Source organism: Cherax quadricarinatus, chromosome 69 (assembly GCF_038502225.1).
Source record: "Cherax quadricarinatus isolate ZL_2023a chromosome 69, ASM3850222v1, whole genome shotgun sequence".
NCBI lineage: Eukaryota > Metazoa > Arthropoda > Malacostraca > Decapoda > Parastacidae > Cherax > Cherax quadricarinatus.
The window spans coordinates 16381653-16398034 of NC_091360.1; the positions used below are offsets into that span (position 1 = coordinate 16381653).

Here is a 16382-nt window from a genome sequence, read left to right on the forward strand (position 1 = left end):
CTGTTTTTGAAGTCCTCTTTTACGGCGAAGTTTAGTCCCCGAAAGGGGGGGGGGGGTGTTATGACCAAGGTCATAATGTGATTAATTTATATGTATTATCCACTTAATATTATACTCTGGGTTTCTTTAATATTAGCTAAATTAAAGATTCCACTAGTTTATAATATTATCTGATTTAGGAATATACCCGGGTATGATGTATATATATATATATCTTGAGTAATGTGTTAGGTAGGTACACCTGGCTAAGGTTTATAACAAGGTATCTCCATTGGTGGGTAGTTTGCACCGCTCTCCCCTCTCCCCCTTTTGACGAGTTGATGTCATGAAGGAATTTACTGTATATGGCAGTTCACTCTCTCTGCTGACTCAGTGTGCATTGACTGAGCTACCCTCCTAGTACTCCGCCTTATTCTCACTTGGATAGAGAATTGGGTTATTGAAACTCCTGATCCAGCTTGTGGTTTATTGTGAAGTCTGCTGACAATCATATACTGTTATCTTCAGGTTACGATGTGACGACCAGTGTCAAGCTTAGAACTTTGTGATATATTCCTTATGCCAGGGAGTTACTCAGTGAAATTGTTAATTCTCAATGTATGTACTTGCACACAAGTAATGTTACTATTGAGGAAGCGGTAATATTCCTCTGATCATTATCAAGTGTAGTGACCATCTTGACATGTACATTCTATTTAAGTTTTCTTGTGTGAAGGAAAGTTTCTGACATTGATATTTAATAGATATTTATGAATATCTAAAGTATTTAAGCTTTTAAATAAAAAGAAACTTGAAAAGACTGCATAACTATTATTTGTGCCTTACATTTCTAAGTTTGGAACCATATCTTTTCATTCTTTGAAGTGTGTTGTTACGGAGTGCACTAACCTGGCTAAAGATTAAGATTTGAACCGTAACAGCGAGCTTGCAGCAATAGCCTTACAGAACAACAGCTGTTGAAGCACTGACAAGAGTCGCAGGGTTACACCACAGTTTAATGGTTGCCAGAAATCAATAGCAAGCTCTTCCAAAAAGAGAAAAAAACAAACATTAATTAAGCCGGAGACTAAGACATATGAGACAATCTCAAAATTTACTCCTGTACCAATTAATTTGCATACTACTGTATTCTATCACGCCACATCATCCATTCTCATACACCTACCCAACTCTTCAGCATCAAGTAAACATACATACTCTTGAACACTGACAACTCTCCATGATTACTGACTCACGAAATCGTAATGACACGATTGCAAACAAACCATACCACGGGCGGGGATAGAACCCGCGATCAGAGTGTCTCAAAACTCCAGACCGTCGCGTTAGCCATTGGACCAGCTAGCCACAATAAGATTCGTCCAACTAGGTATATTTCTACACCATAGGAAGGTTAGCACAGGCACCACTGTGACCACAAATGCAAGTATTTACAGACGAATCTCCAGCTAGCGTGGCCGTGACGAACTCTAGCTCAAGTTCCCTCAAAGCCGTTAACATACCTAGTTAGACGAATCTTTTTGTGGCTAGCTGGTCCAGTGGCTAACGTGACAGTCTGGGGTTTTGAGAGACTCTGATCGCGGGTTTTATCCCCGCCCGTGGTATGGTTTCTCGATTACTTTTGTTTACTACTAAGAAGTCTTCAGCTACATATCAACTTATATACTGTGGCAATGATCTGTGTTAGTAAGTAGCGACATCTATTACAGCTCCTGCAGCAGGAGGAGCCAAGACTCCAGGTGCAGATGACGTAGTGGTGTCCTTAGACCGCATCATGAAGTCTCCAGTCTCCATTGACCAGAATGACCCCCGCCTTATAAAGGTAGGTAACTGTGTGAGTTATAGAGCCTCATGAACGTACATAGGCAGTTTTATGATTTTACAGTCTCATAAAGGCACTTAGGTAGTTTTGTGATTTACAATTTCGTAAAGGTAAATAGTTTTATGATTTACAGTGGCATAAAAGTACATAGGTAGTTTTGTAATTTAAGGTACACAGGCAATTTTATGATAAACCGAGCCTCATAAAGGTGCATAGGTAGTTCTGCGATTTACAGTCTCATAAAAGTGGAAAGTTGTGTGATTTACAGTCAGTGATAACCAAGAAGTCCTCGACGCATCTTAGCAACGTACCTTGTGTAAGGATGATGTGATCTAGTAACTCTGCTGCTCTAAGTGTTTCTGTACACCAGTGCTCCTCAAATTCTTCATCTCATCGACACCTTCATGAAGTTTCAGATTGTTCATCGACCCCTAAACATTTATTATACAAAAATAATTTAATAAATAGTACTTTAACTACTAGAACTAGTATGGTGCTGGAGATACTATGATGCCTTCAGTCTTCCTTACTATCAACAATAAAAGGTGCTTTGAAAAATGTCTTTATAATTGATCGATTTTTATTTTTTTCTTTCAGTGCCTTAAAATAGTCAAGGTGTTTATTTGTCTTATCAAAGTGAACTCTTTCAAGGTGGTCTTTCATCTTGGAAAGTTTCAAGGCATCTTTTCACATAATAGGCTCATAGGAATTGTTTCATTGGTAAGAGAAGTTATGTATCCAAATTTTAAATATTTTTTTTCAATACTGTCGGCATTTATTGGTATGAGCAGCCATTATGGATGTTACATAAGAAAGAAGGAATACTGCAGCAGGCCTACTGGCCCATGCGAAGCTAGTCCAATTCTCCTACCGGCTTAAGCCAATGCCTTAACTTAGTCAGGTCAGCCACGTTCACTTAAGGAAAGAGCACGCATCTGACCTAGTAACACAAGCTAGTCAGGTCAAAGTCACACCCACCCACAGCAATCACTTCTTCGGCACCACTGCTATTGCTATGGGTGTTGAGAATGTACTGTGGCTCTCCAACACAGTTTGAGGTGAGGGAGTACGTTCAGTACAGGAAGGGAACAGGAACACTACACGTATGTATATCCATCTCAGAACAGGAGAGATGAGAGAGACCAGGGGGAAGGGTGGAAGGTCACTGATGCACAACGCAAAGCATGTTTCCAGCCATTTACTAACCCTTTTTGACTACCAGCAATTTATCGACCTTTTGATAGTTCCATCGACCAAAGTGGTAAATATATCGACCTAAGGGTTAATAAAAGACTCAACCAATCTGTTTTCTCAGGACTCAAACCCCCAAATCTTTATGCCTTGGTGGAGTCTGTAAGTTCCTCTCTACCACACTGCCACTGCCAGTTAATCTAACTTCTTAATAAGTATAGTAGAGGATAAAAATCTGACTCCTCCTTGTTGATCAACTCTTTCTTGATCATAAATTAATTTTTATTGCCCAGAATGACTTCTAATTTAGTTATTCCAAATTTCATAAATACTATATGGTACCCTTGAATATGGAATTAATGAGCAACAGTATCTTGTTATCCAGCATATTTTAAACAATTCTAAAGATTCTCTTCATGTTCTTAACACGTTGTATTCGTTTACCATGGCTACCCTGTTCATACATTGTTTACGGAAAGTTGTGTTGGTCCGTTACTCGATATACATCTGTCTTTTATCAAGTGTTACGTCACTGAGGTACCCCAGGGTGACCATCACTATCAGAGATTGCTATTATCTTCGTCCTCTGTTAAATACTCCCTGTGCATTAATCTCTTCTTATATTTAGCTCTGATGGATATAAACTTGAAGAATAAAAAGGCAAACTTTAGTGACTGGAACATTACACAAATAACCCAACATAAGTTTCATTTCCCTGTGTGTGGGTTATTTGTGTATAAATTTACCTCATAAAGTTTTCTTTTGAAGAATGAGACACTTGGGAAACTTTTTGGGAATCTTTGTTGATTGAGGAAATTTGTCAACACTCGTCTAACCTACAGTCATGACCTACGTTCACTAGTGAATTTATCCAAAGGTAACTCCGCCTGCTGCTGCTCTACTCACCTGACTGCTGTATATAAGCCACTTTTCCGAGCATATGCTGTACATTTCTCAAGATTGATGGACTGAACACATCGACTCCTGGTAGAGGGATTGATTACCTCCAACTCCTCCACATTTTTCCTCTGTTATTCTCTTTAATGGACTGAAGAAGCCACTGGCTGGCGAAAAGTTTCCTCTGCAAAGATTTCCAAATGTTTCACAAGTATCTCATTCTTCAACCTGTCAATTTTCAAAACCATTTTCATCAAAGTTTACTTTTTTAATTAGATGTAATAATTTAAGACCAACACAAAAGTACACAATAAATAAATACAGTAAATTACAATATCATTTAAGAACACTTGTGATCGGATTAATATATTTTCTCTATACTATTGCTTATGTTTCTAAGGTCTGACTACTTAAATTAGTAAACAAAGAACTAGAAGTCTTAAATTGTGTTCGTCTCAGCACGACTGAGAAACAGAAGTCATAAGTGTGTATGTTCTACAGTAATATGAAAAATCCTAAACTGTATAAATTCTGGAGCTAAAACTCCTTTTCTTTGTAGTTATGTATGAAAACCTAATCTGTTTTTATCTCCCAGATCCAAAAGTTCTACTCTGTCGATATCTTATCAGAAACTTTTGTTGCACATTACATGCCAGTCACTGCAAGAAACACCCCAGTCAGTGAACACGATTGTGATTCAGAATCAACAACATCCTACCTACGTTTGTCTGTTTCAGAGGATCAGAGCACAGTACCTGCACCCACCCTCTGAGCTGCCCTATAACCTGGCTAGTAACAATGATGATCCTTCCATGGGCCAGTCCAAAGAGATTCGTCATATCCTTGGTCAGCAGGTGAGTCATGCTTCCTAACATTGTTCACAGGTAAGCTCTCCCGTCTGACCTTGTAATTATGCCAGTTGTTACTATCTGATTTTGTTACAGTGTGTAATTTTACCGTCTGCTCTTGTAACTATGACAGCTGTTATTATCTGATCTTGTTACAGTGAGTGAACTTACTGTCTTACCTTATAACTTTTACTGTCCTACCATGTAACCATGATAACTTCACTATCTGATCTTGTAACCACGAGTCTTTAGTGTTTGACATTGTAACCATGAGAGCCTTAACTTGATTATATTATCTGAGGTGTTCCAGATAATAACCAGACGAATCAGTGGTTCACAAACGCCGAGGACCATCAGGCTTGACTAACCAGTCCATACAGTGCTTATTCTGAAGCAGAGATAAAAGTATATAGTTTCTTTTACTGAGTACTGGTACTTGATATCACTGAAGTACTTGAAAGCTCAGGGAATAGATAATGTCTCCTGCTCCTTTAGTGTATAGTTCTTTCGGCTTTCGGTAGAACTCTACTGGCAAGTGCTGTTAGATTATATTCGTCAACAGTCTTCTGTTCCAGGACTGCACCTAACACAAACGAGCATCACTTGTTAAAGTGCAGGAGTAATCAATGTTAGCATAGTAAGAAACAGGAGAAGTTAGATTCATCTTAAGGTTTTAAATTATGTTTCTTGGCTGAAAGACGAAACAAAAGTAACATTTTGTTTAAGCAGCTGAGTTAATGGGGCTGCAATAGACTGAAGCTCTATAGAAACCTGTTAGGCCAAGAAATGATCGTAAGATCGTAGGGCTGGGACGCTCTGCACAGCTGTTACTTACCTAATAGGCTTGTGAAAGTGTTTGTTATTGAGAAATTGTAAATAGGAAGACTTTAATTCATTTTCAAGAATCGATCATGGCCTGTAGGAATTACGAAAGCTCTTAATAGTTGTGAGATAACTATTGGCTAGCCTCGTGAAATAGATTTTGCTAAAACCCATAAAATATGTCAACTAATGGGTAGATTTTGATATTCCCTGTGTTCCTCAGTAAGTCACCAAGGACAAGGTAGTGGAAAACGATCCGGGATCATCTTAGAGTTTATTTTTTGAGAAATCCATCTTTCTTGACCACTAAGCTCAGTGGAGTGTGGTTTGTGGTTCCCATATTAAGCATCTGTTTCGTAACAGTATACTGAGAACATGGCGGTCTAAATGTGCGTAAATGGATGGGCCTTGTACCTGGCTCGAACGGAATATGATAACTAATAATCTTATTTGATTCCATTTTCGTTTCCTGACGAACCTTACCTAATCTGTCCTGATCCCATTTTTCACCCATCAACACAACGGCTTTTTTCTTCTCGTTTGACACTCGAGAGAGACCAGAAACCTCGTTAGGAAAATCTTTTGGATTCAAACGATTTTCTTCGTCTGCCAGACTAGGACTCCGTTATAAACGCAAGACCCAAGAGAAAGTCTCCAGGAAACTGAAAACTATCCACGACCAATAAAAATATAGTGAAACAACTACCTTTGATTTAAAAATAAGAAAGATCTGTCCATGAACAACTAAATTAGTTCATGATAAACTTTACTTTACGAATTTACTTATATCCAAAAGACATATACATTGGTTTCTTCTTCAAGTAACACTGTAACCGCCCTCTGGTGGATATGTAATTATATTGCAACAATGTCTTCCTTATAAATTTCCTTAATTTTATCACTTCAAAGAAAGGCAGGAACGCACTCCCCAGTCTTTTACAATATTTATACAAAGAATAATCACTTATGTTATTTAGCAAGAATCTTTATTGCATATAGTCAGCTTCACCCTACTGTGTACTTACATCTTACTGCAGAAAAATGGGTTCTTCGTGGAATGTGGAGCCCTTGATGGAGAGACACGTTCCAATACACTTGTCTTTGAGAAGAAGTTTGGCTGGCAAGGTGTACTTATTGAAGGAGATCCCAAGAATTTCAATTTAGTGCTGAAGAAGAATCGGAAGGCTTGGGCTGTCAGTGCCTGTCTCAGTACGCACCCGTACCCAAACACTGTGAGTAAGACAGATAATACTTATTGTAAAGTTTACATTCAATTAAAATGTTGATATATAAAAATGTAGCTTTCACATTTCTTCATAAATAAATTAAAATAATACTTTATTGAGTATCTTCTAGATGACTTACCTCTCAGTGGTTACCTGATTTTTCTCCTTTAATATTTTCATTTATAAGTTGAAAACGACTCGTCTGATTAAATTTTCGATGTTGGTGAACTATGACAAGGAAAGGTTCATGTATCCACTGGCAGGGGCAGGTGTCTTTTCTTTCGATTTTATAGACCTAAAAGATGATGTTGGTTTCTGTGTTATAACTTGACAAAGCCTCTAAAGATTGTCTTCTAAACTTTCAACAGTTGTTTATTCTAACTAGGAAAAAGTTTGGACTCTTTTACTTGTGTGAAGGTGTCAATTTGCTATTTATATTTTTAAAGTATCATGGGCCCAAGACTGTTCAACTGCCTCCCAATATTCATAAGGGGGATTACCAATAGACCCCTGTTTGTCTTCAAGAAGGCACTGGAGAGGCACCTAAAATCAGTACCTGACCAGCCAGGCTGTGGTTTATAAGTCGGTTTATGTGCGGCCATCAGTAACATTCTGGTTGATCAAGCCTTGGTCCACCACGATGCCTGGTCATGGACCGGTACGCGGGGGCATCGACCCCCGGAACACCCTGTACTCTCCAGGTATCATTTTCCGTATAAAATATCCTGCGATGCTTTACTCTTGACTACTCGGTGTATATTTTAAAAATAGTCATTTAAGCTAATCTATTTACATAGTTGAACATGTTTAATTGTTCATTTCCTGTGATAACTAAAGAATATATCTTCAGATAGGGTTCAGAATTTTGAACACTTACGTGTTTTGTTCAAATGAGCTTTGCGATGCTCTTGGGATGTGTAAATTCTAATTTATCGATATTATTATTATACAGAATTTTATATTGCTTTCTGCACAATACCTGGAGAATTCTTCTACTGATCGGCTTTAAACTTTCAAACACCGCTGATGCATCTTACCTGAAGAAATTAATAAAACTATGATGTTAGTTCTCTGCAGTAACTTATGAATGCATTTGGTGACCGGTTTCAAACCTTCTACACACATGCGTTCTACTTAGTTGACCCCTCAAGGAAGGTTCCTTGATGTTGGTGAGGGGCTCTTGATTTAGGGAATTGGATCTATGCTCCAGTTCCCCAAATTAAGCCTGAATGCCTTCCACATACCCCCCCAGGCGCTGTATAATCCTCCGGGTTTAGCGCTTCCCCCTTGATTGTAATAATAATCTACTTAGTTGATCTGAATCGTTACTGAATTGTGTACAATTGTGTACAATTGTGTACAATTGTGTACAATTGTGTACAATGTGTACAATTGTGTACAATTGTGTACAATTGTGTACAATTGCCAATTTTCAAACCTGCTAGCAGACTTGCACAGACATTTCCATGAGCAAAAACTCTTACAGATGTTGAAACAACGATATTGTTAGTCAGGGAATCTGGGTTATAGTGTAAGGCAGGTGCTTAATACAGGATAATTGTTAACTGACGGTTCGTAACTCCACTCAGACATCCTCAGTGTTAAGTGTAAATCTTTATCAAGGCCTTATTGAAATTCATTTACATAATACTGTATTCATTACCATTATCTACCATCTTGGATACCATACCTGAAAATAAAGTGAATTTGTAAGTCAAGAACGTACTTTTAAAAGGGCATGCTAAGACTCTGATAATTTTATATTTTTCAATGTGGTTTGAATTGCTTCTGCATTTATTAATTCCATCAGCTGTTTCCCACAACAGAGGTTAGGCTGATTAGTCTTTAAGTCGAAACCTGGGACCTATTTCGTGTTTTGTAAATTGGTATCAGATTTCCTATTTTTCACTTATCCAGTGCAATGATTTGTTGATCATTACATTTGTATAGCATCCTGAAAACAGTGTGTCCGGGTCCGGTCATTTTTCTGGTCTTAATATATCTGTCCAAGAGCCATGTCACTGGTGAATCTAAACATGCCTAACAGATTTTCGTCCTGCAGAAAAACAGAGGAAATAAGTGTTATATTATTATTATTATTACAATCAAGGGGGAAGCGCTAAACCCGGAGGATTATACAGCGCCTGGGGGGGGGATGTGGAAGGCATTCAGGCTTAATTTGGGGAACTGGAGCACAGATCCAATTCCCTAAATCAAGAGCCCCTCACCAACATCAAGGAACCTTCCTTGAGGGGAATAAGTGTTATAGATTGTACACATTTTCTTGTCACTGTGTGCTGGCCCGAGTTTCTTGTAAGTGGACCTGTTTGTAGGAATTGTTTATAAATTCCTTGTACTAGTGCCTTTATAGTGTCAGTATAACTGTTATCCCTTCAGGAAATCGTAATAACGCGATTGAAAACAAACCAGAGAACGGGTGGGACTTGAACCCATTGCGAGTGAGTTGTAAAACTCCAGACCAGTGTGTATGCCACTCGGAGAGCTGGCTTTAATAAGTTTCTTCCAACTAACTTCCTTATGTAGTATGGAAATATAACTAGTTAGATGAATCTTATTAGAGCCAGCTGGTCGAGTGGTTAACGCACTGACCAGCTCGCCATGGCTTCAACCCTCACCCACTCCATGGTCTGCCTTTACCTAATATAATGTAGTGCTATGTATACACCTGCCTGGTAGGTGGCAGTTCCAGAGAACCTAAGGCTTCTTAGCTACTAGGTCTCAGAGCTTTGACTTTTATGAATGTTATAGTGACTGATGTCCTGATGTACTGGGAGTGATTAATTTACATTCACTTTTGCCAGCCATCCGGCACAATATCCCACGTTGGAGCCAACACTTGCAGGCTGAGGCTGGGTTCTTTGAATGCCTGGGAGCTTTAGTGTAGAGAGAGACAAGCACAGTTGGTCCCGTTTCTTCAGTCAAAGAGCCCAATTAATTTAGTATTACTTCTTTAATGCATCAACCGGGTACGTGGCACTAGTAATCATGTGCTATGATGACTCTGAGTCATTGATTTAGGTACCGAGATTCAATGTTTATCAGTGGACTTTCCGGGCTTAAGTCCGAATCCAAACCCGAGTGTGCACTCTGATTTCGAGGACATTACTGGCGTGTGTGTTAAACGACATCCCTCACTATTAAGCAAGACTTAAGTTAATCATTGTCTAATTCTGAATCCACCAATAGAGTGCAATCCTCAATTTTGTATAAAGTAGGTAGAAACTTAATCTAAGCATAAATGTGTAGGAAATAAGGCTAGTGGAAGTCAAGTTCCACAACTTGCCAAGTGTCATATCCACGTACTGGATATTCACCCTTGTGTCAGGTCCAAGAGTCATCCAGTGACTACTTACAATGGATCATTCAACCTGGTAATGAACCAGGAACGAGGAAGTTTCAACAAGCACATCATCTTGGTAAGTGTACAGTGTCCACTGAGTCTGTTTTATTCACAGTCCTTTTGGAGGAAAGTCTTCACCAAATCCTCTACCAAGCTTGTTAAGAGGTAAGAGAATGACACTAATTAACAGTGGCAGTCAAATGTATAATGTACACACACACACACACACACACACACACACACACACACGCACTTAATCTTCCACTCTATATTTCTCTTAACATTACTCCCACATACCTGAAAGAAATCTTTTGGGATAGACTTTTATTTCCCCGCAACTTGTGCTTCAAAACCGCTTTTGATTTTCCTTATTACATTTTTATTTATCCTGCAAATGCTTCTTTTTGACCAATGAGATGCTTAAGCCTATTGTTTTCTGGTATGAAAATGATACTGAGTCAGATGCATCCATGTTTATTGATGATGTGACACTATTAAGGAGAATAATAACCAACGTGGGAAAGGAAAGGCGGTAAATGTATCTAGATGAACTCAAAAAATTGATGAGTTAAGTGGATATTTGAATTCATCTCCAGCAAATGCAAAGTTATGTTAATTAGGGAAGTGGTTGCATATCTCGCTCAACGACCAATATGCTTAGTATATCGCGGAAGACACACATTAACACACTAATCTTTAAGCCAATGTTTGGCAGAGGTAAGTGTTGCCCTCAGAAATCTGAACAAAGTTATTTATAGTTCTATATATAGAACAGTGTCAGGGTGATCTTACAGTATACAACAGTGACAGGGTGATCTTACAGTATACAACACTGTCAGGGTGATCTCACAGTATACAACAGTGTCAGGGTGATCTCACAGTATACAACAGTGTCAGGGTGATCTCACAGTATACAACAGTGTCAGGGTGATCTTACAGTATACAACAGTGACAGGGTGATCTTACAGTATACAACACTGTCAGGGTGATCTCACAGTATACAACAGTGTCAGGGTGATCTCACAGTATACAACAGTGTCAGGGTGATCTCACAGTATACAACAGTGTCAGGGTGATCTTACAGTATACAACAGTGACAGGGTGATCTTACAGTATACAACACTGTCAGGTTGATCTCACAGTATACAACAGTGTCAGGGTGATCTCACAGTATACAACAGTGTCAGGGTGATCTTACAGTATACAACAGTGACAGGGTGATCTTACAGTATACAACACTGTCAGGGTGATCTCACAGTATACAACAGTGTCAGGGTGATCTTACAGTATACAACAGTGTCAGGGTGATCTTACAGTATACAACAGTGTCAGGGTGATCTCACAGTATACAACAGTGTCAGGGTGATCTTACAGTATACAACAGTGTCAGGGTGATCTTACAGTATACAACAGTGTCAGGGTGATCTCACAGTATACAACAGTGTCAGGGTGATCTCACAGTATACAACAGTGTCAGGGTGATCTTACAGTATACAACAGTGTCAGGGTGATCTCACGGTATACAACAGTGTCAGGGTGATCTTACAGTATACAACAGTGTCAGGGTGATCTTACAGTATACAACAGTGTCAGGGTGATCTCACAGTATACAACAGTGTCAGGGTGATCTTACAGTATAAAACAGTGTAAGGGTGATCTCACAGTATACAACAGTGTCAGGATGATCTCACAGTATACAACAGTGTCAGGGTGATCTCACAGTATACAACAGTGTCAGGGTGATCTTACAGTATACAACAGTGTCAGGGTGATCTCACGGTATACAACAGTGTCAGGGTGATCTTACAGTATACAACAGTGTCAGGGTGATCTCACAGTATACAACAGTGTCAGGGTGATCTCACAGTATACATCAGTGTAAGGGTGATCTTACAGTATACAACAATGTCAGGGTGATCTCACATTATGCAACAGTGTCAGGGTGATCTCACAGTATACAACAGTGTCAGGGTGTTCTCACAGTATACAACAGTGTCAGGGTGATGTCACAGAATACAACAGTGTCAGGGTGATCTCACAGTATACAACAGTTTCAGGGTGATCTCACAGTATACAACAGTGTCAGGGTGATCTCACAGTATACATCAGTGTAAGGGTGATCTTACAGTATACAACAGTGTCAGGGTGATCTCACAGTATACAACAGTGTCAGGGTGATCTCACAGTATACAACAGTGTCAGGGTGATCTCACAGTATACATCAGTGTAAGGGTGATCTTACAGTATACAACAATGTCAGGGTGATCTCACATTATGCAACAGTGTCAGGGTGATCTCACAGTATACAACAGTGTCAGGGTGTTCTCACAGTATACAACAGTGTCAGGGTGATGTCACAGAATACAACAGTGTCAGGGTGATCTCACAGTATACAACAGTGTCAGGGTGATCTCACGGTATACAACAGTGTCAAGGTGATCTCACAGTATAAAACAGTGTCAAGGTGATATCACAGTATACAACAGTGTCAGGGTGATCTCACAGTATACAACAGTGTCAGGGTGATCTCACAGTATACAACAGTGTCAGGGTGATCTTACAGTATACAACAGTGTCAAGGTGATATCACAGTATAAAACAGTGTCAGGGTGATATCAGAGTACACAACAGCGTCAGGGTGATCTCACAGTATACAACAGTGTCAAGGTGATCTCACAGTATAAAACAGTGTCAGGGTGATATCACAGTATACAACAGTGTCAAGGTGATCTCACAGTATAAAACAGTGTCAGGGTGATATCACAGTATACAACAGTGTCAAGGTGATCTCACAGTATAAAACAGTGTCAGGGTGATATCACAGTATACAACAGTGTCAGGGTGATCTCACAGTATACAACAGTGTCAAGGTGATCTCACAGTATAAAACAGTGTCAGGGTGATATCACAGTATACAACAGTGTCAAGGTGATTTCACAGTATAAAACAGTGTCAGGGTGATATCACAGTATACAACAGTGTCAAGGTGATCTCACAGTATAAAACAGTGTCAGGGTGATATCACAGTATACAACAGTGTCAAGGTGATATCACAGAATAAAACAGTGTCAGGGTGATGTCACAGTATACAACAGTGTCAGGGTGATATCACAGTATACAACAGTGTCAGGGTGATATCACAGTATACAACAGTGTCAGGGTGATATCACAGTATACAACAGTGTCAGGTTGATATCACAGTATACAACAGTGTCAGGGTGATATCACAGTATACAACAGTGTCAGGGTGATATCACAGTATACAACAGTGTCAGGGTGATATCACAGTATACAACAGTGTCAGGGTGATATCACAGTATACAACAGTGTCAGGGTGATATCACAGTATACAACAGTGTCAGGGTGATATCACAGTATACAACAGTGTCAGGGTGATATCACAGTATACAACAGTGTCAGGGTGATATCACAGTATACAACAGTGTCAGGGTGATATCACAGTATACAACAGTGTCAGGGTGATATCACAGTATACAACAGTGTCAGGGTGATATCACAGTATAAAACAGTGTCAGGGTGATCTCACAGTATACAACAGTGTCAGGACGATATCACAGTATACAACAGTGTCAGGGTGATCTCACAGTATACAACAGAGTCAGGGTGATATCACAGTATACAACAGTGTCAGGGTGATATCACAGTATACAACAGTGTCAGGGTGATATCACAGTATATAACAGTATCAGGGTGATATCACAGTATACGACAGTGTCAGGGTGATCTCACAGTATACAACAGTGTCAGGGTGATATCACAGTATACAACAGTGTCAGGGTGATCTCACAGTATACAACAGTGTCAGGGTGATATCACAGTATACAACAGTGTCAGGGTGATATCACAGTATACAACAGTGTCAAGGTGATCTCACAGTATAAAACAGTGTCAGGGTGATATCACAGTATACAACAGTGTCAGGGTGATATCACAGTATACAACAGTGTCAGGGTGATATCACACTATACAACAGTGTCAGGGTGATATCACAGTATACAACAGTGTCAGGGTGATATCACAGTATACAACAGTGTCAGGGTGATATCACAGTATTCAACAGTGTCAGGGTGATATCACAGTATACAACAGTGTCAGGGTGATATCACAGTATACAACAGTGTCAGGGTGATATCACAGTATACAACAGTGTCAGGGTGATATCACAGTATACAACAGTGTCAGGGTGATATCACAGTATACAACAGTGTCAGGGTGATATCACAGTATACAACAGTGTCAGGGTGATATCACAGTATACAACAGTGTCAGGGTGATATCACAGTATACAACAGTGTCAGGGTGATATCACAGTATACAACAGTGTCAGGGTGATATCACAGTATACAACAGTGTCAGGGTGATATCACAGTATACAACAGTGTCAGGGTGATATAACAGTATACAACAGTGTCAGGGTGATATCACAGTATACAACAGTGTCAGGGTGATATCACAGTATACAACAGTGTCAGGGTGATATCACAGTATACAACAGTGTCAGGGTGATATCACAGTATACAACAGTGTCAGGGTGATATCACAGTATACAACAGTGTCAGGGTGATATCACAGTATACAACAGTGTCAGGGTGATATCACAGTATACAACAGTGTCAGGGTGATATCACAGTATACAACAGTGTCAGGGTGATATCACAGTATACAACAGTGTCAGGGTGATATCACAGTATACAACAGTGTCAGGGTGATATCACAGTATACAACAGTGTCAGGGTGATATCACAGTATACAACAGTGTCAGGGTGATATCACAGTATACAACAGTGTCAGGGTGATATCACAGTATACAACAGTGTCAGGGTGATATCACAGTATACAACAGTGTCAGGGTGATCTCACAGTACACAACAGTGTCAGAATGATATCACAGTATACAACAGTGTCAGGGTGATCTCACAGTATACAACAGAGTTAGGGTGATATCACAGTATACAACAGTGTCAGGGTGATATCACAGTATACAACAGTGTCAGGGTGATATCACAGTATACAAAAGTGTCAGGGTGATATCACAGTATACAACAGTGTCAAGGTGATCTCACAGTATAAAACAGTGTCAGGGTGATATCACAGTATACAACAGTGTCAGGGTGATATCACAGTATACAACAGTGTCAGGGTGATATCACAGTATACAACAGTGTCAGGGTGATATCACAGTATACAACAGTGTCACGGTGATATCACAGTATACAACAGTGTCAGGGTGATATCACAGTATACAACAGTGTCAGGGTGATATCACAGTATACAACAGTGTCAGGGTGATATCACAGTATACAACAGTGTCAGAGTGATATCACAGTATACAACAGTGTCAGGGTGATCTCACAGCATACAACAGTGTCAGGATGATATCACAGTATACAACAGTGTCAGGGTGATCTCACAGTATACAACAGAGTTAGGGTGATATCACAGTATACAACAGTGTCAGGGTGATATCACAGTATACAACAGTGTCACGGTGATATCACAGTATACAACAGTGTCAGGGTGATATCACAGTATACAACAGTGTCAGGGTGATATCACAGTATACAACAGTGTCAGGGTGATATCACAGTACACAACAGTGTCAGAGTGATATCACAGTATACAACAGTGTCAGGGTGATCTCACAGTATACAACAGTGTCAGGATGATATCACAGTATACAACAGTGTCAGGGTGATCTCACAGTACACAACAGTGTCAGAATGATATCACAGTATACAACAGTGTCAGGGTGATCTCACAGTATACAACAGAGTTAGGGTGATATCACAGTATACAACAGTGTCAGGGTGATATCACAGTATACAACAGTGTCAGGGTGATATCACAGTATACAAAAGTGTCAGGGTGATATCACAGTATACAACAGTGACAGGGTGATATCACAGTATACAACAGTGTCAGGGTGATATCACAGTATACAACAGTGTCAGGGTGATATCACAGTATACAACAGTGTCAGGGTGATATCACAGTATACAACAGTGTCAGGGTGATATCACAGTATACAACAGTGTCAGGGTGATATCGCAGTATACAACAGTGTCAGGGTGATATCACAGTACACAACAGTGTCAGGGTGATATCACAGTATACAACAGTGTCACGGTGATATCACAGTATACAACAGTGTCAGGGTGATATCACAGTATACAACAGTGTCAGGGTGATATCAC

General features: G+C 39.6%; 1 protein-coding gene across 1 annotated transcript in view; it reads left to right on the plus strand.

Annotated features, from left to right (window-relative positions):
• The window catches only part of LOC138854785 (uncharacterized), a 438528-nt gene that overhangs the window by 348501 nt on the left and 73645 nt on the right, over positions 1-16382 (plus strand). Inside the window, exons 3-5 of the mRNA XM_070099855.1 lie at positions 1710-1822; positions 4648-4764; positions 6618-6812. Of these exons, the coding sequence (XP_069955956.1) occupies positions 1710-1822; positions 4648-4764; positions 6618-6812 (425 nt within the window). The remainder of the gene's footprint in view (positions 1-1709; positions 1823-4647; positions 4765-6617; positions 6813-16382) is intronic.